Here is a 23720-nt window from a genome sequence, read left to right as displayed (position 1 = left end):
AAAAAGCAAAGACTTGGAGGACAAAGAAAAGTCAGAGTAGGTCAAAAAGGAAAGTTTGTTGGACGACAGAATGTTAAAAAGGCTGTGAATGGGAATGTTGAAGTGGGAGGAAGTGTGAGGAGTGTAAACAACAGAAACTTCTTCAGTTTGTAAGCTGGAACTAAAAACTACTGGTTGGAGGTGGATTTAGGTCCCCATTCACTGCAGTATTCCCCTGGTGGGTCATGGGATTGAGTCTGGACTTACTGAGCCCCGGGCTTGAAGATAAGTTGAGGTGGAACAGTAGCTTGTTTTCCGTAGTGGTTAAAATTGAATTGAAAAGGATTTTTGGAGTTTTTCATGAGATTAACGTGTCTTTCGCATGCAGTCGTGTTTTCAACATGACAGCCGACTCCCTACAGTCAGATTTCATGTTTAAGTCCTTTTCCTGTTGCTTCCAGTGGCTCTTTTGTTTTTGCCGTCTTTCTCCGTGCGTCTCTGGTTTCGTCTCCGTTGCCTCAGAGCTCTCGTCACTGAGAACAGCAGAGGAGACACTTGGCAGATGTTTAGAGAGCGACGCTTCCGACTTAATCTACGCATGTCTGGGTCTGCTCGAGCTGGCTTTGTGCGTCTCCTCGTTCCGTATCGTTCCTCAAAGGGATTTCTTTCTCTCTTTCTTTTTTTTTTTTCTTCCTCGGAGATTCATTTGAGAGCAGATGTCTCTCAGTAGAGTTTGCTTCCTGTGCCACTGAATCACCTGAAAAGAACAACATTAACAGGAGTATTTAGTGCAGTAACATGATTAGCCAGCTTTCCAGTGACAAAAGACACACCTGTAGGAACGATTGCCTCAGATTACAAGGACCGATGTGGATGTTATCACCATTCCAGCATATTATGGAGCTTTTGTAGTCCTCACAACAGTTCCTTGTCTGGTTTTCAGTGAGGTAATCAGATTATATGTAAGGCATTTTATGCCGCGGTGTAGGTAAATGGATTATCATCGGAGAGATTTGCGCCTATTGTTCACAGACAGGTGGACAGTCCATATGAACTCTCACCAGCCCCAGTCTGCACACACACACACACACACACACACACACACACACGGAATCAATTTCTCACCTGAAAAAAATTTCAATAGCAGAATAAAATCTAGTTTTTAATCCCTCTATGTGATATATTCACTCCATGTTTTACTTCGACACCGTTTTACTGCTCTTGATTCGTCCTTGTAGGGAAACAGACCAGTAAAATGGGCCACTGAAAGTGTGTGTGTATACACATACACACACACACACACACACACACACACACACACACACACACACACACACTGCTATTGTCCCACCTTGGCAGCCGTATTGACAAAACCAGCTTTATTAGAATACCTCTTTTTTTTTTTTTCTTCTTCTTCTTCCTTTAACACAGATGTGCTGCCCGTGTTGTCCACCGGGGAACAATAACAATATCATCCATCCACAGCGGTCCTTGTGTACAGATTTCATATCCACTTGCATTGTGTTGTTAATAAAGGGATTTCCACTTCAAGTGTGGTTATTTAGCGGAGCGTGACACACGGACACTTGCTGGGCTGGACGGTCTCAACGTGGAAATGCAGTCTGAGAAGAAAGGAGACGTGATGAGCGCCAATCAACTCTCAACATCGACTCATTTCTGGTGTTCTATTATGTCCAAAACACCAGCGTTCATGCCCACATAAGATGTTTCATTTGTGAATTACTGTATTGCTCCAAGGATAAAATAATTCCTAATATAAGGTCTCACATTTTGCAGATCTTTTGTTGAATTTTGGCATTTAGTTCCTACTGAGTACAACTGAAACTGTGTATTTAGAGACATTTTGTGTCAGACGGGCCGAAAAAATATACTTTTCATGTTGTACGAACAGGCACATGGAGATTAAAATTGAAATAACTTACTCATACTTTACGGAGCATCTTACTCTTTTGACTTGATGTTATAAACCCTGTGAGATTTCAGTCTCATTTCCTTGTTGACATGATTGTATCACATTATTTCTGCACATTTGCAATAAATCTCCAATATTATCACATCCCAAAGCAGAGCTGATGACTGAGGAAAACACCAAAGTCCATTGTTGTATTTATAATCCAGTTTGGGGTTTTTCCAGCCCCACAACATGGTTATATAACAATATTGGACAGAGACATTAGAAATGGGAGGGATTCGTACAGGCCAAGCATTTGAAGGTTGGTTGACTGAGGTTATAGATCCAGTGTGGCAGAATTACTGACATACGACATGACAACCAACGTTTTATACATGAGGTAAAGGGACAAAGCAGACGCAGAGAGATCACCTTCACCAGTCTTGTCCAGGTGGTGTTAAATTTTCTCCTTTAGTAAGACATCAGCCACTTAAGATGCAAACTTTCTCACAACAGTATTTCCAGAATGTGAGCATAATTTGTTACTTAAAAAAAAAAAACATTGAATGTGGAAGTTAATTCTCTCCGTATTTTCTCTATTAAAACAAATTAATATATTATACACTGTGTTCTAAACATAGTCTCTAGTTATGGGTAGTTATAATCATTATGCATGTAATAATGATCTTGGTGGTGGAAAACAATAGGAGGCTAATCCAATAAAATTTAAATAAACTGGATTTTCTCTGTCGGTTATTTGGGCTGAATGATGGCGTGCAGGAATTGCTCCGGCACAATGGTCCTTCTAATTTGCTTAGCGTAATCTAATATAGACCAATTCCCTGAAAAATAATCTTTTTTATAAATCATGTGGTTATTCTGGGCTCGGTACAGGTGTCAGCGCTCCACGTCTGCTGCTCTCTTATTGTCTTAAGCTCGGTGCGCTGCTTAAAAACAAAATGTGATAATCGCTTCAAGAAATAAACACAAGCTTGAAGATTGAATATACTCTTGGTAATATTCTGCTAAAGTCTTACATGAGCTCTTACAATGTAAATGAAGAGAACAGTTACATATTTTACAGATTGTTTTCCCACATTTGTGTATGTTAGTTATACTGCTGTTACAATGATGAAAATTACTTCTGCTATTACTGTGACTACATCCACCACTGTTGCAATAGCTAACTTATTGGTGTTATTACTAGTATGATTTTAATACCATGACAGTACAATGAGCAATTAGGATATTTCCATATTGTTGGACAAGTGTTTTTTCCATGCCACACCTTAAGAAGCATCTTAATAAACTCATGAAAACATCCCGTGTTTTCTAGAGTTGTATTCTAGTCAAGTGCAGGACATCTCTGAACTCCTAACTTTTTTTTATCCTGATCTTGTAGAAAAGTTTTGTAATCAGATTTGAGGCAGTCATATATTTCAATAAACACAATTCATCGCTCCGGATGACGGTCGCTTGAGTCAGTTTAGTAAAGATAAATGACCCAAAGATGTTCCTGTGTGCAACAGTTTCTGGAAAAATCAAACACCTCATTTATATCATGTATCTTTTTTTCTTTTAATTGAGTTATATATCCTTTTATAATTAGTTTTCTTGTCAGAGATTGATCACTTCATTGTTTATGTAAGCGTGACTAATGACTTGATTAGTTTAAATGCTAAGCGTGTGCCACATGCAGTACCCATAATTCACAAAGCACTCTGCCCATCTATCGAGGAGAACTTTTCCTCACTCCTCTCTCCCTCTGCTTTTCCTCTCAGAGCGCAGGACGTGTTCCGCCAGGCCATGCGCTCCCCCGTGGTGCGCCTGGAAGTCGTGCCCTCCTCCAACAGAGAGCGCTACGAGAAGAGTCTGATTAGTCAGCTGTTTGGCGGCGGCGGAAGCGGCAGCCCCCGGACCGCCAAGACCAAAGATCCACCTCCACCCATCAAAGCCAAACCTGTGCTCAGACCTGCGGAGAGTCCGACCGCGGGTCTGGAAGTTGGCGTAAGTGTTGCTGTGTGTCTGCAGACTGAATTGGACTGAGAGACGTTTTGACTCCGTGAACCTAAAACAGTGATTAAAACCTCACTTGCTTTAAAAATGAGGTGGTGCCGGAATAAGTTGAGGCGAAAGTCTTTGCAAACTTGGCACTTGGTGTATTTTCACTTGATGTATTGAAGGGATCTGAGAATGTTCCATGGAAACAATCCCAGGTTCTTTCTTACTCTGAAGACACCTCATGTTTAAAGACCCGAGGAAATGGAAAATACATTTTTCCTGTTATTTTTTTTGCAGACGACCTTACTGTTAATGAACAGTTCAACCTGTGGCAAATACAGTATTTTGACCAATTGTGGCGTGCGATGCACACTCATTCAATCATCCCTTTCCACTTTTAGGCATTTTCACCGGAAATTCATAAATACACAGAAATGAAATGGCACTTGGACGTTGTTTCATGCTCGGAATCCTTAAAAACCGCATGAACTTCTGTCGTTAACGTCACCATGGAAACGTGGCTGACATTTGAGCAAACAGCTGGCACAGAGACAACAGTTACTTAGCAACAGCTGATCATCTTATTTCATTTAAAAACAGTTTTCTGGCTTCCTGCCATGCAGGTGTGACATTCTGTTCCCATAAACCTGCAGGACCTCACAGGCTGCAGTCGATTTTCCGATGCTCTGAAAATTTAAATTAAGAGAGTCCAAGTTTTATAAGTAATTTAGTATATGCTACATTTATAATTCCAATCACTACAAACTTATGCAAGGCACAATCAAACAGCAAAGTGTAACTATATGGACAGTTAACACCAAATGCAAGCAGTTGGTGTTGATTGGCAAGTTGTTTTTATATTTTAAAGCAAGGCTGATCTCAAACTGCAACAAAATCAAATAAGAGATTTAAATCCAAGTTATATTTGGTGTGACACCCTTTATTTTTTTACGTTTTAGCACCTGCTGAAAAGTTTGTCATATTTTGGTATATTACAATGATCCATATCACACTTAAGAGCTGTTCGTAAAATGTGTTATTGGTTGAAATACTCCAATTTTCTCATTTATTTATTTATTTTTAATGCCTTTACTACTGTTTATTTGGCCTGAATGTGGTATGTTCTCCCTCTTTAGACGCCCAAAGGGAGGAGTGAGAGCCCCCTTCTGAAGAAGAGTCCTGCACTCAGTACTTTGGTGGCCAATAAGAGAGGAGGACGGAGGCTGAGGATCGACTTGAAGAAAGGTGAGAAACACCTGGCTGGAAAAAAGACTTTACCGAGACATGTCAACATTTTTCTTAAAATGCTGAATATTTCACAGTTTTAAAAACCCCCTATTCATTTAGATTGTGACTATGTTGCATACAAGAGATGTCAGTAGAACCACATTTCTGCAGGAGCGTTGAATTTATTTTCTTTTTTTAAATGGCCTTTCTATTTTCTGACTCTATTTTCATTCCCTGCATATTCACAAATGGCTTGCTTCATGCCTCCTGCTGTTGGCCCAGAATTGAGCTTCTCTCTGTGCGGCTTCCTTTCTCTGCTCTCTGGCTGAGTCTCCTTCCTCTCTCCATCTTCCTGATTCCCTCTCTTCAGGGTCTATTAAGTCTTTATTGATCTGTTCATTTCTGCTGATATGAATTCATACCGGACCAAACTGCTGACTTGGCTCTGCTAAAGAGACCAGACTTAATGAGGTCTATAAAACACACAACCAGTCTCTCTGTCTGCGTATGGCCTTTTTTTTTTTTTTTTTTTTTTGTCCACACATGCATGTGTTTGAGTGCCTTTATGTGTTTTTCACTGATTACTGTTTTAATCTTCATCGCCTCCTTTTCCAGAACACTTGCTCTCCATTTCCACCGCGTTACACCCGATTTTTTTTTTTATTATTTTCTTCACCATCTTTCACCCTCTCCCCCTTCGTGCTCTCTGCCCCACACCTGAACTCACATTTAAAACCCTCACACCTGCACACACTCCGGCTCCAGCTACAGCTAAAGGGTTTAAGGCGCTCACAATCTCCTCGGGGCTTTAAATTATCACACTTGTATGTTAGTCTGGAGCTGAGTCAACAACACTGTGTTGAGGTTCTCAGGAACAGTTTTGGGTGTGTGTGTGTATGTGTGGGAGGATGGATATGGGATTTTTACTCTCAAATCCTGGGCAAGACAAATATAGAAGCAGGGAGTAAACAGCTCCACAGGATATTCCTGTCTTGACATAGACTTTGGATTGTTACTTCTGCTCGCATACTGTAGTTCTGTGATTCACCTCTCACTTGTGTGTGTTTTTCCTCTGCATGTGTGTGTGTGTGTGTGTGTGTGTAGGTTCTGAGGGTCTTGGCTTTACTGTGGTAACCAGGGATTCTTCAGTTCACGGTCCTGGACCCATTCTAGTCAAAAACATTCTGCCACGGGGGGCAGCTGTCAAAGATGGACGCCTGCAGTCTGGAGACCGCATCCTGGAGGTACCGGACGACCGGCTGCTGTGAAAACCATCTGATATCAACTGCAGCTGTTCAGAAGCTAAAAAAAACAAAAAAAAAAAAACAAGTATCAAGTCCCAAAGCGTTGCTTAGATTTTTGATAGTTGATGCAAATAGTTTTGTCGTCTTGAATCACACTTAAAGTGCTGTCTTATGTGTGTTTCTGCACCGTCTTTGTGTTGTGACTCGTGTGTGTGTGTGTGTGTGTGTGTGTGTTCACAGGTGAACGGCGTGGATATCACGGGCGTGGGCCAGGAGGAGCTGGTGTGTATGCTGCGCAGCACGCGGCAGGGGGAAAGTGTGTGTCTGGTGGTCCTTCGTCAGGAGGACATGTTCCTGCCCCGGGAGATGGTAAGAAGCAGTTCAGAGGTCGGCGGCTGCAGGATCTGACTTTCACTTCCATTGTTAATATGGAACTCCCTTTAATTTCACAGTTTTTGGTCCAAACAGCAAACTCTCCTGGATGACGATCAGCTCAGCTGCTTTTGTTTTGTAGAAATGATCCACAAATGTCACAGAGGGTTTTTTTTTTTTCCCTTTTAATGACTGATTCAAGAAACAGTTCTGTTTTCTCAACAATTTTAACAATTTGATAGTGTTTTTAAAAAACATCATTCTGATTGCCTGGAGTTGAGCCCAATGTGAAGCTTTATAGTATGAAGAAAATACTTTCTGTACATGATATTTTCTCACCTTGGTGCTTTTAATGACTTTCGCTTGTTCTTATTTAATAAAACCACCTTTTGCTCACTCTGTTTCTTCTTCTTCCTGCTTTTTTCCAGACTTTTGCATGATCGACTGTTCTGCACACACTAGTGAGAATTTAAAGCTATTGTTCTCTGTTCCTTTGAAATTCTCATTTTCTGATCGTTTCTTTAGATCCACGCTCCTCAGCTTGATAACTACCTTTTTTTTTTTTTAATATCAATTTAATCAGAGCTTTTCCTTTGTCTTATCTCTCATTGGCTGTACTCCGCACCTGCCACTCTTCAGCCTTTTTCTCTGAAGACTTTGTTCTTCAAGTTAATTTCCTCCTACAACCATCATCTTTACTGTCACAGCTGCAGTCAAATAACAATTTTCTTCATAACCTTTCGGTGTCTGTCTCACACACACACACACACACACACACACACACACACACACACAGATCAGGACAATGGGAATAAGCAGAACTCTGAGACCACCAGTTTTCATTTGAGCCGGTTTCCTTTCGTGCCCTCCACACCCATCGGTTATGCATGAGGTTAATTTTCCCTGTTCTCTATCTTGTTCTCCTTTAATGTTGCCTTTTGTGCCTGCTTTCCCCTCTCTGTCCCTTTCCGCTCGTATCGACTGACGTTTCCTGAGCGGCCGCCAGGAAGCTCCATGTACAGACATGTGTGCGCGACCCCCGAGCCCCAGAGGAAAAACTGCTTCTCCAGACAGGAAACGGAGCAACGCGTCGAAGTGTGTGCATGTGTTAACATTTAGGACGGTTTCTGAGTATCGTACCTGGCGGAGAGTCTCACCCCCCCGCGCATGTCTGAACTCCGTGGCTGCCCACTCCGGTTGAGAGCGAAAGATCTGCTTTTGAGTCTCGCTGCTGAAGAACTGCGGCTCTCGACCGGTAATGCATTCACTCAGAACCTCTCCACGACTCCAGTGCTCTCCATACCGCCGCACAATTACACAGCAAACTGCGGCAGAAAGCTCCCCTGCTAACTACAGCCTCCAGGTTAACTGTTGATATAAACAGGCTGCCTTCACAATCTTTTTTTACAACTTCAGAAATGAGCGGTTCAAGAAGGCTTCCAGCTTGTGTCTGCTTTTGTTGAAATGTATTTTATTTTTAATTTCAAAATTTAGATAAAATGTCATATACATGGATATTTATTTAATGAGCCTCGGATACAGTACAGTTTTTTTCTTCATATATTAATAGGGGTGTCAAATTTTTTTTTCAATTCAGGCGCCGCAAAAATCCCAATTTTATCGTGAGTGGGTCGGACTAGTAAAATAGTGACACAATGTTTTGATTTCTACTTTGAGGTTTTCCTTTGCAGAGAGAACATGTGATGAAAATGTCGATATTTTCGCTAAAACTAAACAAACTTGAAATGACACCAATCTCAACAAACAGCCAACTTTAATGATTGTCTTGGGTCAGTGTTGCGTCCACGACTGTAAAAAAAAAAAAAAAAAAAAGAAAAGAGAGAAAAAAAAAAGCTTTTTTTCTTTTAATATTTTTCAAAATATCTTTGGCGGGCCAGATTGAAGCTATTGAATAAAAGTGACAATTCCGTTTGAAAAACAAAAAGAAAAAAAACAAAACAGGCAATGACAGAAGACAAACAATCAGACATAGTGAGACAGTGTGACGGTGCGAGGAAGACTTCCAGATATTTCTTTCCAGTTGAAATGAGAGGCATGACAGTGTATCACAAAATGAAAGAGGGAATCATGGAACAGGCAGTTCTCCTAGTTGAGGGAGTCGTGGAAGCTGCTGTGTTGACCCTGTACCGCAGGCTGAGAGAGAGTGTATCCACCACCTATGATCCGGAGGTCCTATTTGATGAAACTGACCTACTTATTTATCCTTGTGGTGAAAGTGCTCTGTCACAGTTTGGCCCTCTGGTAGTGAGGATGACATTTCTTTGGCCCTCAGCAGTGATCAAAGTTGCACATTCTTGGTCTGGATTGACAGAGAAAGTCTCAAATCTGCTTTCGGGCGTGAACAAATGGCTTCTTTTAACGTGATCCATCTGCGCATATTATATTAACTCAGTCAGACGAATGTGATGGTTGATTCATTTTTTAATTGTTTATTCATATGCACAAAGGATTTTTTTTTTTTTTTTACAAATGGAGAGATATGCTCACGCTCCACATCCTGAGTGTGGAAGGGAATGGCTGCTTTTTGAATTTAACTCACATGAAACCCTCTCATCAGCTTGCTGTTTGACTGTTGGAATGCCTTGTTTCTGTGTGACTGATTTACGTATGTATACCTGATCTGTGTTGATTCCACGGTGATCAAATAGAAAACTTTAAATAACCTTCAATTCAACCCAAGACTAAAAGAGAACTTTGTGGTTTCATCAACTATAATGTAACTTATTGCCACTCAGCTGGACCACACTGGCACAAAACCCAGAATAATCCTTCCCCTGTCAGGAAACTGCGCTCTCATTGGTCTTGTATTATTCCTACACACACTCATTCGGGAAATAAATGTCTGAGTGTTGTTCTTACACATCACAATAGCTCCCAGAGGAAAAGCATTGTCTCTTTTTGTAGCGCTGCTTAAACAACCGTATAATTCAAGGGCGCCGCTGGCCTTTGTGTAGAGGTACATGTGTTGATGGAGAAGTGCCAACATTGGTACGTGGTTTGTGTGTGGAAGCACGGCGATGTGTGTTGTATTGGTGATGAATTTTCAGATCATCTACATGTTTAACTGCTGATTCCCTGTGTGGCGGTGTAATAGAAAAAGAAATAGTTTTATTATATTTCTTAATAATGTTTTGAAAGGTATCATACACTCTGGTAACGCTCAAGATACGTAAACAGAAATAAGGCAGCTTCATCAACAAATCTACTTTACCTAAACGTGACAGCACTGTTGGAACTCTCACTGCACCCTGTTCCATTGATGTGTGAATGGATGAATGTGAGTGGCATTGTAAAGCTGTTGATCAGTAGAAAAGCGCTGTATAACTGAACGCCATTTACCATTTTAGTGCCTTGAGGCCAGTTTTGACAACCAGTAATGAAAGTTACAGCTGGAAGTCTCCACTTAAGAGACTTCTCCTCTGCTGCCCATCAAGTAGACGTGTCTTCGTAGCAGACCGTCTCTGACATGAATACTGATATGAATGGAAGTGCACTTTATCGCCTGCTGTCAGATTATTACAGTAGATAATGGTTTTTCCTCTCATGAAGACACACTAAGAGATCCTGTTACAGGGATTTATCAGATTCTGACTAAGTAGTGACAATCGTAACTTCTGCTCAGGTCCATGTGTTTGGGGTACTAAACAATCGCCAAATTGAGAGAGCTGAGACCAGATAACCCACGGCTGGAGAGATGGTCCATCCATCATCGAGAACTGAAGGGTCCCAGAGCTGGTCCCAGCAGAATATACACCCTGGTCGCCAGTCCATTCCATGTAGATTTGCAGTTAAGATAGAGACTTTTTTAAAGAAAAACTTTCCACTGTCTGTCATTTTGATTGACAGAGTCTCAACCAAAAGAGAAAAAAAGAAAAAAAAAGCACCTGCTCTCAGAAATGTAATCTGTTGAAATGAGAAGCAGCCTTTCAGTTCTCTAACACTGTCCTAATGAGACCTCTGTGGAAGACATGAAATAACAACAGTTAGATTCTGAAGCACACATTCAAATTTGGTGATTTTCAGCCTTTTTTTTTTTTTTTTTTTTTTTTTTTTTTTTTCCGGACAAATAGGCAAACAAGTGTCTGAGTGTTGTTTAAAAGCAGATTGCTCCTTTGCCTTTACTCTGCTTTTGCTCAGCCTGTTGACGAGTGGCTGAGTGAATGAGTCAGCAAACAGTAGCTGGAATCTACTGTAAACTACAGACGACATCCAAACCTGTCCTCTCCGGTGCTGGTTTGTCTGAGTGGGTTTGTTTTGTGTGTCGAAGTAAGTGCACAGTTTTTGTATTTCAATCAATAGACCCCCCCCCACCCTCCTGTCTTTTCCTCTTATCAGGGGAGCATCCCTCCTTTCTGCTGCCCTCACCCTCACCCTCTCTCCCTGACAGACAGGATGCCCCAGTAGAATTCACCTCTGTCTAATTACCAGCTTGTGGTGTTTATTCAGCAATCACAACACTTTTCAGGAGCAAATGCGATTACGGTGCTGCAGTTTCAATCGCGAGCATGCTCCTTGATTGAAATTTGAAGATGTTTTAATGTGTGATTTTAGGATAGCGGCATTCAAGAGGCAGATATTTGAGCAAGGTGTATTTTATCTGTTGAGGAGACCGAGTTGAGCAGGCAAGGGAATCAAATCTAAAGTGATCAATCTTTCATGAATAAAACCTTTAATCTAAAAAAGAGCCATTTGGTGCAGCATTGACCGGAATGCATTAACAAAGTTTCTCCGAAGCCTACGAGCAGAGACAGTCCCTTGGTGTTTTGGAATCCACCGAGTGTTTATTGGCTTGTAATTGTTTTTGGGGGGGTCACACTTCTTTTGGCTTCCATCACAAACCCAGTCTGTTTAAAACAATCAGTACGTACGAGCAGTGAGTTTCACATGTTTGTGTTTTCACACCTCCGATCGAAGCATAAGCCTGGCAGTATTATCACACCTCATTAGCTATTGTGCTTTCCAGTTTTTGTGGAGTGTTGTTTCTTTTACGGGGAGCGGCATTCGCACCAACTTCCTTTGGGCGGACACGAGCAGGCTGGTCTCCATTTTTTTATTTCTTTTTTTTTTTTTTTAACGTTTATTTGTGGCAGACTGTCACCTCCATTCTTCAAAGATTGTTTCTGTCATTGGTCTCCTTCACAGCTTATTAATTTTGTGTGGAAATGCAGAGTCCCATCTCTTTAGAACACAATTCACACAGTTTGGAAAAAGGTTGTAACATATAAGTTGCCATATGTTTACTGTAATGCAGTAAAAGGAGTCTGAATGACGGCTTGTGTGACTCCTGGCGTTGTCCTCACTGAGTAAAACGTTTTTCCATCTACTTCAGCAGACATATTTGGGCCTGGCAGGGAGCGGGAGTGTTAAAATTGTTGGAAAGCTGCTGCCTCTCAGTTCTGTTCAATGAACATTTAGTAAAACTGTGTTTTTCACTCTAAGGCTCAAGGGAAAATACAGTGATTTTTGAGTCTTCGTTTCAGGAAAGTTTTGCGTTTACACGGCAACGTTTTGACAGCAATTTCTGTTTTCATAACTGAAATGCTGAAAACAGTGTAGTTGGCATGTTGGGACTCGAGTTGGTGCTGTGGACTGTTTTTGTGATGAAACCACACACACATATGCAAGCAGAGAACAACACACTGTCAACATTAACAATGGCAAGTGCATGGACTTTTGTATGGACAGAAAACTAAATTGATATGCAGTTAATGAGTGACTCTAAACTACCAAGTCCCAGTTGTGACACTCTGGAGGCCGCTGTTGTTGTGGTCTGTCTACTAACATGTGATTAACTAATTTCTACTACCGTAGAAGCATTTAGAAAAAACTTCAGTTTTCTTCTGTTTCAATGAAGACAAGGTCAGAGCATTTGTTGTGTTTTCCGCCCATTTCCACAGACACGGAGTCTGATCGCTTTCGAAAAGTTCCACCTTGGTTGCCGTTTGAAAAGAGCTGTGTTTCAGTGGCTCTGACCACTGTTGTCTTGTAAACAACATCCCAAAACACAAGGAGAGTTTTCCATTTTCTCTTAAAAACGTTGTGTCTTTAAGCAGCGCTGTTACCACAACATAAAATTTTACTGGAGTAGAATTCAGCCATCAACCTTTAATCTGCACATCTTTAAGGAACGGTAACATTCACCTATACCTAATGATACCTCATCATAACACACATTGAAACAAACACGATGTTGAATTTGCGATTAACAGTTGTTAACCTCCAGTAACCCGCTGAATGAGTCAATTTGAGAATTCTGTAAATATAAAGGCCACACCTTGATTCAAACACAGCGGTATGCAAATTTTTGAAACTGCCTGTAAAATTAAATGGAGATAGTCAATACCACTTTCATTTTTTTGATGTTTATTCCTCGCACACCTCGTTTTTTTTTTTTCCACACAGTCCAGCGAAGTTGCAACAGTCATATATCTTGAGGTTCCCATTTACTTTTTCTTCTCCTTTTGGTTTGTGCCCGTTTGTTTGTTTATGGAGAGGAAACAGAAGAAGGATGATGATGAAATGATGGAAGGATCTTGTCTGTCTTCTCCTCCCCCTCTTCCGTTGTCTCATTTTAGCCCACCATCTGGTGTTGTCTGCTAATGTGTGCGCTCGCTGTAGAACAAAGACATTACACCACCTCTATACAAACACACACACACACACACACACACACACACACACACACACACACACACACACACACACACACACACACACTCTCTTTCGGAGTCACTTTTCTGTGACATGCAATCATATCCGTACACATTCCGCTATATAACAAATATGCATCCTGCTGTGTTCACTGTATAGTGAGGGCCGCAGCACGCACACACACACACACACACACACACACACACACACACACACACACACACACACACACATACACACAAACATAAAACCTGATTTTTTTGTTCCTGAATATTTTTTTTTTCACACACAAACAAGCATACACCTGCTGAGTTGGCCCGGGTCTCGAAACTAATGTTTGAGACAAAGATGCTCTTTTTCTGCTTCCAGACAATTCACACCTCCCTCTCTCCTGCTTCCCTCGCTTCCTTTTGTTCTTCTATACGGTTTATTTTCTCTTGCATGTCACTCAGCTCCCATGTTCACCCGGCCTTCGTTGCATCTCTGCTGAAGGTCTCGCTGGGTTTCTCTTTGGAAGGGACTTTAAAACGTTCATTCGTGATATATGAGAAAATAACAAATCCATTCGAAAAATGCTGAATGGTGGAAGTGGTTAGCAGTGTTACCTAACCCCAGAGATCATTTCTGGTTCGAGTCCAGTGAGGATCTTTCTGTTTGTGAGAGAGAGAGAGACACAGAGACAGTTTGCCCTCTGATGCCCTGGCGACCTGTCCAGGAAGTTCAGGTCTCCGGCGCCTCACAACTCTGAATTAGATCAGGCTGTTTAGAAGATAGATTGATGGTTTTCAGAAAAACTAAGCCAAACATAACACTAAGATTTAGAAAGCTTCAGCTGATAATGACTGTGGCCTTATTAAACTCTGCATGTAGTTCAGGAGTAATACTAAAACATATTAGTAATAAAGGATGAAATAATCACGATTGTGGAAGATATTGAGTCAGAAGACTTGTTGCTTGGTAAATGCTGGATGAAGATGAATACAGAACATAATCAGGTGTATTAGAATACGTGTTGTTTAATTAGCCCAACTCCACTGGAACAGAATAGCTTAAAGTAGTCGATGCAGACTTGAATATTTAAAGCGCTCACTGCCACATTTTGGCTGCGAATACACGGATTGAGAGAAAGGTTTAAATGTGATTCAATCAGGCTTTGTACTTTTTGGCATTCGCTGCTGTAGAGCTGCGAGCTGGCCTTCTGTCTGTCCTTTTCCTTTACTCGCCCCCCCCCTTTTATTTCTTTTTGCACAACAGGAAACATGCTTTTGAGTGCCAGATGCTCCTTCCGCGCACACGCACGCTTCAGCATACTCGTTAAATACTGGTGACAGGGCACATTCACAGCAACTGTATTGAGCCGTTTCGTCAAGCTGATGGTCCCTCATTCATCACCGCCGCTGCGACCGAGTGCGTCGGTGCACTCCTTTGCAGTCTGTCGTGTGTGTGTGTGTGTGTGTGTGTGTGTGTGTGTGTGTGTGTGTGTGTGTGTGTGCTGCATCGTGCCGATATTGTCACCAATGTGACCTCGCAGAGTCACTACAGTAGATCCCCCATCTGTTACGCCCTTAGAGACCTGCGTATCCACACACACACATGCATACGCACGCAAACTCCTTGGCAGCTTGGCGTCTCTGCAGGAGCTGCCATCATCCCAGCGGAGAGCAGCCGAGAAGGGTATCGCGTCTCTCTCTCCCCGCTCTCGCCCGGCTCTCCGTCTCATCTCAGATCTCTCAGCTGTTTGTTGAAGGTTTATCAGCTCCTTCATCATCCTATCATCCAACACTGCCGCTGTTTCTCGAAGCCCTCGGCGTCTGAGTGTCACACATACTTGTATACGCCACTTGCGGTTTCGAGCCGCCGGGGATCGACGCGGGGTTAAGCGCGACGGAGTCCTCCCAGCCCAGCACTCATGAAGTTAAAAATACAACTTTGCAGAGTAGCTAGTAGGTTTTTGTTGGAAAAGCAACCAAGTGATAAATCTGTTTTAGAAGACTAGAATATTTTAACTTTCTATGCTAGGTATGAAGTTACGACAATTACTTGGCTCAACACATTTCACAGCTCAAAGAAAGTTTCTAGAAACGAAATTACATCCAGGAAAGTTATTCTTGTGTTCAGTTTGAATTCACTTTAGATACATTGAAGGAGGTGTTGACAGGTCGGACATACCTGGCTTTAAACTGTATCACTTTGGTTTGACTGACAGACAAAAAAAAAAAAATACATGTTTTCATATATTGAAAGGGAACAACATTTTTTTTTTCCTCGACAATTTCCTGTCCATAAATTCAGAGGATGTTGTGGGAAGCAGAAACTGTGATTAGGGTCCTTTAGGTGTGCGTGTTCTGGATATATCAATCCTTTCACAGCCTCAGATCCTTCCTTAGACACTGTCTTATTGAGTTTTAAAACCCATCTAAACAGTTTCGATCAGATTTCGTAACGTAGATTCCTGCTTGTCCCTCTTGACCTTTTATATATATTAGAAAAAAAAAAAAAAAAAACAACCCTTTTTAATGGTCTTCTGTGGACAAGACAGCAGCTCAGATTCTGCAAGTAGTTGCCAAGAAGCAGTTTGGTGTTCGTGTGGGGATCTTCATGAACAGAAGGCTGACCAGTCCGCCGCGCCATCGTCAACCCCCTTACTGCAACGTGCCGGCCCGTGACCGCTCGCAAACTTGGACAAACCAACCCTCTGCCACCGGCGCCCGCTGCGAGTTTCACAGGGACTGCAGGCTGGCGCGCGCCTCATGCGCAGACCTTTAATGTACGGCGTCACGCTGGCGGCGGCCGCTCTGTGCTCGACGCGTGACAAAAGACGGCGGACACGGAGTGAGCACATCCACCGCGGCTCCTCTGTCTTCCTGCGGCTTCTCCATAGAATTCATATCCATTTATCCTGTATAGGGAATGTGTCAAACAGCTCTTTAAAAAACCCTTTTACATTTGCACAATTCAGACATTGGCCATCAATAGCATTATCCTCACAGCCATGTGAACACTCACCACTTGTGTGTGTGTGTGTGTGTGTGTGTGTGTGTGTGTGTGTGTGTGTGTGTGTGTGTGTGTGTGTGTGTGTGTGTGTGTGTGCGCTCATCATCTTTCTCTATAGGGCTTTAAAGGCTCGCTTGTTAGACCAGCACCGGGGACTGTGGGTCTCCTGACATCGCCTCTGCTTCCTCCATTAGAGCTGGAGTCCGCTGTGGGCGGATTGGACAATAGGGTGCCATCCTGTGCGGCCGGCGATGGGACAGTTATTTTCATAAGTCAGAAACACGGCCCGTAATGTCAGGTTTATTCCCCGGGAGTACTTACCTCGGCCATTTGTGTGCACACCTGCGTGTCCGAGTGTGATCACACGGCCGCATTTAAGCACAGCGGCTACTGTTTTTGGCCTTGTAAAATGGATCCTTGGGCTGTAGTTCACCACACACACACACACAGTGTCTCGGCTCACCACGGTCGGGTGGAAGGGCATCTTCCACCCGAGCATTAAAGCTCTCATTAAAACACTGCAGCTGAAAGCAGGTTTCCTCACACACACATACAGGAGCAGTTTTACAGGACCAGTATTTTAGCTAAATAACTTTTGTTCTTGTAAAAAAATGGTCTTGATTTGACATTTGTAGTGTAATGATTGCTTCTGTAATGAAATTAAAATTATTTTTGTTTACATATTACCATTTTTTTGTGCACAACATAGTTTACAGGCTGGATAATGTTTTGGTCTGCAATGTCCCTCTTAGCCCTTTATAACACAAAGAAATGTGTATGTCTTTGCACAGTAATCCTTATAATAACGTCGTAGTAAATGAGAATGGCTGAAATTAAGAAAAGTGACCCTGCACACATTCACTGATGGCAAACAAACCGTGCAGTTACGAATTCTCCTGTATCTGAGAGGACGGTGTGAGGTGGCGGTGGCGTTCGCAGGTCGTTGTAGGCACACACAGATTCCATCCTGGGCACACTAAATGTATTATTCATGCACAAATACTATCACACGTACACAAATATTTGCACACTCGCACATGTATTCATACATGTATAGAAATTGAAAGCACAAATTGAATTACACACACGTCACTATGCAAACACACAGCCCAGGTTGTTACTATACTAGCTTTATAGAATTCCTTTATCCTCCTTCGTCTTCTTGATAAATTTTCTGTTATTACTCACTTTCATATAATAAATGTCCCAATCATTATTTTTCACCCCCCACCACATCTTTTTCCTTATGGTATTGAGCTCGTCCTCCTGTTGATCCATTATCGTTTCAACCCGTTTAAATGCTAAACGAACAGCATGGACAGGCTTGTCTTTCTTTCTTTCTTTCTTTCTTTTTTTTTTAATGAAAGAGGAGGGATCTCTTAGAGTTTATGGAGCAAGACTTTTAATACACACACAATAACAAATCAGAAGCACAAAGCATTACATCATTTTCATGTCACACACAGATGTAACCACCTGTCATCGCAATTTCAGGTAATAAGAAGACAAGCTTCATTTAGTTTCACTCTCAGCTCAAGTTGCCCGGAACGAATCATGTTTGCTCTTTGTCTGTTCCCTTTTAAAGATCCTGGAAACAGCCGGGTTTGACAGGAAGTGATGATTATTTTACTTCCCTCATGGCTTCTTTGTTTGGTGTGAAGAATTAGTGAAGCTCCAAGGCGTTTCCTTTCTCTGTGTTGTTTTATGTTGTGGCTCAATACGGAAATCGTATTCATCACCCAGAAGAAGAAAAAAAAAAAAACAAAAAAACAACAACTTTACATACATCTGCATATTTTTGTCAGATTCCATAAAACATCCCACGGCCCCGTAGGTGGTCCTGACCCCCGAGCAGAAAGCTGCTGCTACACAAACTTTACTGCAGCAGCCGCCGCCGCCGTCCTCGGCTCGGAATTCATCCTGGCATTACTTCTGTTCTGTGCTGAGTGTGAGGAAATAAAAATCATAAACAACAAAGACAGGGGGGGTTGAGTCAGATAAATAAAAGAAAAATGTGGAGGTGGCAGAAAAAAAAAAGAGAAAAGTTGCCAAATCACGGGCATTACTTTCCACAGGATTTTTACAGACTAATAAATTCTCAGTGTGATTATGCACCGAGTCGCTAACATCCCTTTGGGGTTTTTGAACTACTTTCCCAAGGTCGGGGAGCTTCCTATCAGGTCTGGACAGTCAGTCTGATGCCGCCGCCGCCGCTGCTGGTGATGGGGAGGTTTTTCCAGCGGGGAAAACAGTTTTCTGCCGAGCGGAGGACTTTGTGTCGGCTTAGCGCTGTTAAACCTACAATCCCCACAGACAAACAGTGTCTAAAGCCGACACTGCTGACCCACGCAAACACACACATACACACGCACACGCACACGCACACACGCGTTGCGGGCCCAGTTCGCGCGCGGGCTTTCCTCTACAAATACATGCAGTTGTTTACAGACAAGCTCACACACAGTGATGCATGTTAAAGTATGGACGGAGACTGACACCAGGAAACAGAAACCACACATTCAGCTGCTGGAAATCCTCCGATGAGTTCATATGATGTGATTTGGTGTGAATCAGTGTCGCTTGAAAAGTTTTCTTTATATTTATAACTCCAATTAGCTCCACTAATTAAATGTATCATTAGTAAAGGTTCACTTTCTTCTCAGAGATTCATCTCTCCGTCTGTCTCATCACCCCATCAGTCCATTGATACACCGTTAATGAATTCATCTATCTATATAGCAGCCATTTATTATTTATTCATTGTTTGATTTATCGTTCCTTCCCTCCCTCCATCCCATTCTTCGTCCATTTATTCAGTCATTATATCCATCGATTCATTGTACCATAAATTCATCCATTTACTGTATTATTCCATCCATCTTCTATACCCACCTCATCCAGGCAGCCCAGCCTGACCCTGATTTCACCGGTTCCCCAAATACTCGCTTATTTCAGAGTGTAAACAAAAAAAAAAAAAAGAAGTATGATAAACACTGTTTACCTGCCAGTGTTCTTCAGATCATGTGCGGAGGATAATCCATATGTTGTACAGAAAGCCCCCCTGCTGTGACAACACAGTCTTCAAACAGTCTTTCGTCTGGGTTTTTCTTTCCTTTTTCTTGTTTTTGTTGCAATGTTTTCCTCTCTAACTATGGCTCAGACTTAGTCATTACAGCCCAATCCTCTGTCCTGATAATATGATGTTTTGGCCATCTTTTTCATGCTCTTGATCTTCTTTTATCCACAAAGACATTCTGCGGTTCTTGTTTCTCTTCCCGTTTTACAGTCTTTCTTTTCTGCTCTCCCCGGCTCTCTGTGTTTGCCGTATTTTCCAATTACCTCTTGAAAATACACAGGTCATTTTATTGATATTGCAGAGCTGAGGGAGGGGGAGAGATGGATATATGAAAGCAGACCATCCAAATGGCCTATATTTTTCTTTTTTCTTTTTCTCGGGAGTCTGTCCGCAGTTTTTTCGCTCATAGAGAAATTTAGCTGAAAAGCACCTTGTGATGGTTTCTCGCAAATGGAAAAGCTTTTAGTTTAGCTTTTGGAGACTATTGAAGCCCAACGAGCTGACCTCCGTCTCCTCATCCTCGCCCGGTTTGCAGCCTTCTCTCTCTTTACCCTCCATTACTCTCTCTCTCCTTCTCTCTCTCTTGCTCCCAGAAGGACGATGTATCCCGTTTGCCGGCCCCCGTTCTGGAGATGGGGAAAGAGCAGCTCATGTTCGAGGTTCCCCTCAACGACACCGGCTCGGCGGGCCTTGGCATCAGCCTCAAAGGGAACAAGTCCAGGGAGACCGGCGAGGATCTGGGGATCTTCATCAAATCCATCATCCACGGAGGAGCGGCGTACAAGGTGACTCGCTCGGATGTGCGAGAATCAGTTCTGCACAATAACGAGCAATTTTATTTGTTTAATGTGAGCTTCCTCTGAGCCCGAAGCTACTGCTCCGACTTCCTGCTGCGATAATGAAATGTTTACTCTAATCACACTCAATTAGAGCGGCAAGAGAACATGGAGAATAATTACTAACATCAGGACAAACGCTGCCGTGCGACGTGGTCTCGTCGGAGCCTCTTCAGCCGTCCCCGCGTCCCCCGCCGCCACTCTTTTAACCTCCGACCCCGCGTTCTCCGGGACGCACTTGACATGTCAGGCGAGCAGAAGCGCGCCGCCGGCTCGCCAGGTGCAGCTGTTAGTGTCTGCGCCTCCCCCGCCTCCACAGAGGACGACGGGAAGGGCTCCGCCGTGGCGGCGCGGTAAAACAAGTCTCTGCTGGCGCACTCGGGACTGAGCCGGGGTCAGGCACTCATGGGAACACACACATGTGCGCACACTTCATGTGTATGGATGGTGGGTTGTCTTCAGAGAGGCACGTGGTGACGGCCACAGGTGTGTGTTTATACAGCAGCTCTCCATCAGTGATTCAGTGTTGGAAACACAGTCAGACTGACTAGAGAAGGAAAAGGAGCGGAGGTATTTGTGACAGTCAACATCATCATCAACCAACAATTCTGGCTATTTGTCGAACTGAAAAAAAAAGCCAAGTACCACTAAATTTAGAAATTACAAACAAAAAGAATAAGGTCTTTCCAACATACAATAGAATGGAATTTGTTAGAAAATGTCACGCCATCAAATGAGCGTTAAAATTAATTGGTTGATGCCACAAGAATAAGAAAATATTTAGTTCGAAGTTATTTAAGTGAAGAAATGAGGATTAGATCACTGTATCAGTCCTATCCATCCATCCATCCATCCATCCATCCATCCATCCATCCGCCCGTCCCCAGCAGACCGCTGTGCCCCCAGGTGGAAACAGCAAATTAAAGATGTATGTAATGTTTACAGGACGGCCGTCTGCACGTCAACGACCAGCTGGTGGCCGTGAACGGGGAGTCGCTGCTGGGACGCTCCAACCACGTGGCCATGGAGACGCTCCGTCGCTCGATGTCGCAGGAGGGGAACGTCCGAGGGATGATCCAGCTGGTGGTCCTCAGAGCTGTGAAGGTAACGCTCACTGTTCAGCTCTTCTGCTGGAAGGTTGAGGTACGACTGTTAACACTAATTAAGCCGTTTATACTCCGGAAAATATCAGGAAATGTGAAGAATCAACTCTCATTGGTTTGAACTTTGATTTTGATGAACAACAAAGACCCATTTAAAAACCAAATGTGTCGCTGAGACTTTTGTGTCGGTCACAAATAAAAAAAAAAAACAATGCAGTGTTCCTGGGAGCTCCTGTCCACATTTCTGCCTCTCATTGAATAAAACTGTTTTCCCCCTGTGCTCCGTTGCCTCTGCCTTTCTCCACACATGACTTTTCAGCCGTTCTATCTTTTTTTTTCTTTCTTTGCAGTCTTGACACTACTCTCCCTGCTCTCACCAGAAAGCTGCAAAAGAGCATTTACACTTGAGCCATTCAGAATTTGTGCGCCTTTGTGTGCATCTCTGACGGAGTGTTTTTCATTCAGCTGTGTCTCTTTTCTTTATATGTTAAAAAAAAAAAAAAAAAAAAAGAAGAAGAAGCTTTTTATCTGGCTGGCTTTTCACACAGCTCTGTACTCTGTTTATACACACCCTCGCACATACAAAGCCGGTCTGTTGGCTCAAGTGTGAATGGCCCCTTACCTGACCTGCCAGTTGTTGTGGTGATGGTGGTGGGGGTCCTCCTGCAGCACACGCACATAGCTACCACAGGCATATTCAGAAATAAACACAAAATACGGACAGCTAAGTGTGCTTTTGTAGATACAGAAATGACACAACCTACTCAAAGTGAAAGGTCAACTTTATATTGCTACAGACCGATTCTATATTAGGGTTCAACATTTATTACATCAGATTTCAGCCAAAAAAATATCACATTTTCACACTGACACTCGCTACATTGTAAGTTAAAGTGAGTTTTTGCTTCAACATTTACTGTAAACTGTCAAAACGTAAAAAAAAAAAGTGTCAAAATTTCACCAGGATCTGTTGTGGCCCCATAAGCATCAGCAGCAGTGACAGTGTATTCTGACACTGAGTTACAGTAGCTGGTCTGTCAGGTGGGGTCGGCCAGCCTTCAAACCCCATCTGCATCAGTGAGCCGTTCCCTCCCCCCCTCACCCCCAGCAGTTAGCCACATCAAAGAGGTGCATCCATGTTTCCCTTTTTGTCTTAATGTAAAGGAGAGGAGAGAAAAAAGGAAAAGAGATGGCACTTTAAAAGCTTTTTTAAGCTTTGGTATTGATGCTTTTCAACCTCATAGAAGTGGACCACTCTATTTCTCTCTCTCTCTCTCTCTCTCTCTCTCTCTCTCTCTCTCTCTCTCTCTCTCTCTCTCTCTCTCTCTCTCTCTCTCTCTCTCTCCATATCTTCCTACTGTATTCATCTGGTGCCAGCTCTGTCTAATATTGCTCTTTATCCACCGGCTCAGATTCAGTGGCAGTAATCGGATGTTGTTCCTGATCAGCAACATCTGTCACAAAGATGAACCTCAAAAGAAACCTATATTGAGTGTCAAGATGATCTTGACAAGGATTCTTCTTCTTTGATGCATCATTGTTTTCTGGACTTTCTTTCCTTTTTCATCTTTTCTTACTTGCCTCTCATAAGTGTGAAATGTTTCTGTGTGGAGAGTCTTTCTTTCTCCTCTTTGCTAAAACTTAAGCAACAGATGTTCTGAAGCTCCTCTGGAAAGTTGTGTGAAGCATGTTCCTGCGGTAGTTATGCATTAAAAACAAAGAAACAGACTAAAATAAAAAGCTATTTTTTATAAATGTATATTTTTGTGAGCAGCAGAGGCCATGTCGCTTTTGGATAGTTGTTTATTTCTGCAAGCCAATTAACATTTGACTGGCCACATGTTTCAACATCTGTTCACCGCTGCAGGATCTCCTATATTTAACAGAGAACCGAGCAAGGATAAGAACGGTTTGGCTGACGTGCCACATGTCATCCACTTCCCTTTTGTTGTGACTGTACTGTTATTAAATATTTCGCATCATAGATCAGCACACTTGCTTTGATATCAGACTTCCGCTTGTTTCTCACATGTTTCATAATTATTTTACCATCTGTTTCTTTTCTTTAATGTCTGCTTGTTTGCATGAAAATAGAGGTCAGGTCAGCGTCATTATATAGGAAAATTATCCACATGAAATCTGAATGTAGAACCAAAATAACACAATATTAGTGAGTAAATCGTGCAGTATTGATTGCCTGGTGATGGTGGTAACTGGAATACAGGCAGGGATGGCACCATAGAAAGAATGTGGAGGGAGTTGCAGACACACACACACACTCAGATCTTTGTTGTTTGAGCGCAG

At 42.5% G+C, this 23720-nt stretch overlaps 1 protein-coding gene across 4 annotated transcripts in view; it reads left to right on the top strand.

The window, feature by feature from the left end:
* pard3bb (par-3 family cell polarity regulator beta b) overlaps nucleotides 1-23720 on the top strand; it is a 204251-nt gene that overhangs the window by 74203 nt on the left and 106328 nt on the right. For all 4 annotated transcript variants that reach the window (XM_030111978.1, XM_030111977.1, XM_030111976.1 and 1 more), the window contains exons 8-13: nucleotides 3673-3898; nucleotides 5029-5137; nucleotides 6224-6363; nucleotides 6604-6732; nucleotides 20071-20262; nucleotides 21259-21417. In XM_030111978.1, the coding sequence (XP_029967838.1) occupies nucleotides 3673-3898; nucleotides 5029-5137; nucleotides 6224-6363; nucleotides 6604-6732; nucleotides 20071-20262; nucleotides 21259-21417 (955 nt within the window). The remainder of the gene's footprint in view (nucleotides 1-3672; nucleotides 3899-5028; nucleotides 5138-6223; nucleotides 6364-6603; nucleotides 6733-20070; nucleotides 20263-21258; nucleotides 21418-23720) is intronic.

The sequence above is a fragment of the Salarias fasciatus genome, chromosome 16 (assembly GCF_902148845.1).
Source record: "Salarias fasciatus chromosome 16, fSalaFa1.1, whole genome shotgun sequence".
Taxonomy (NCBI): domain Eukaryota; kingdom Metazoa; phylum Chordata; class Actinopteri; order Blenniiformes; family Blenniidae; genus Salarias; species Salarias fasciatus.
The sequence above is the reverse complement of the archived record's forward strand: the minus strand, read 5'-3'. Positions and strand labels throughout refer to the sequence as shown.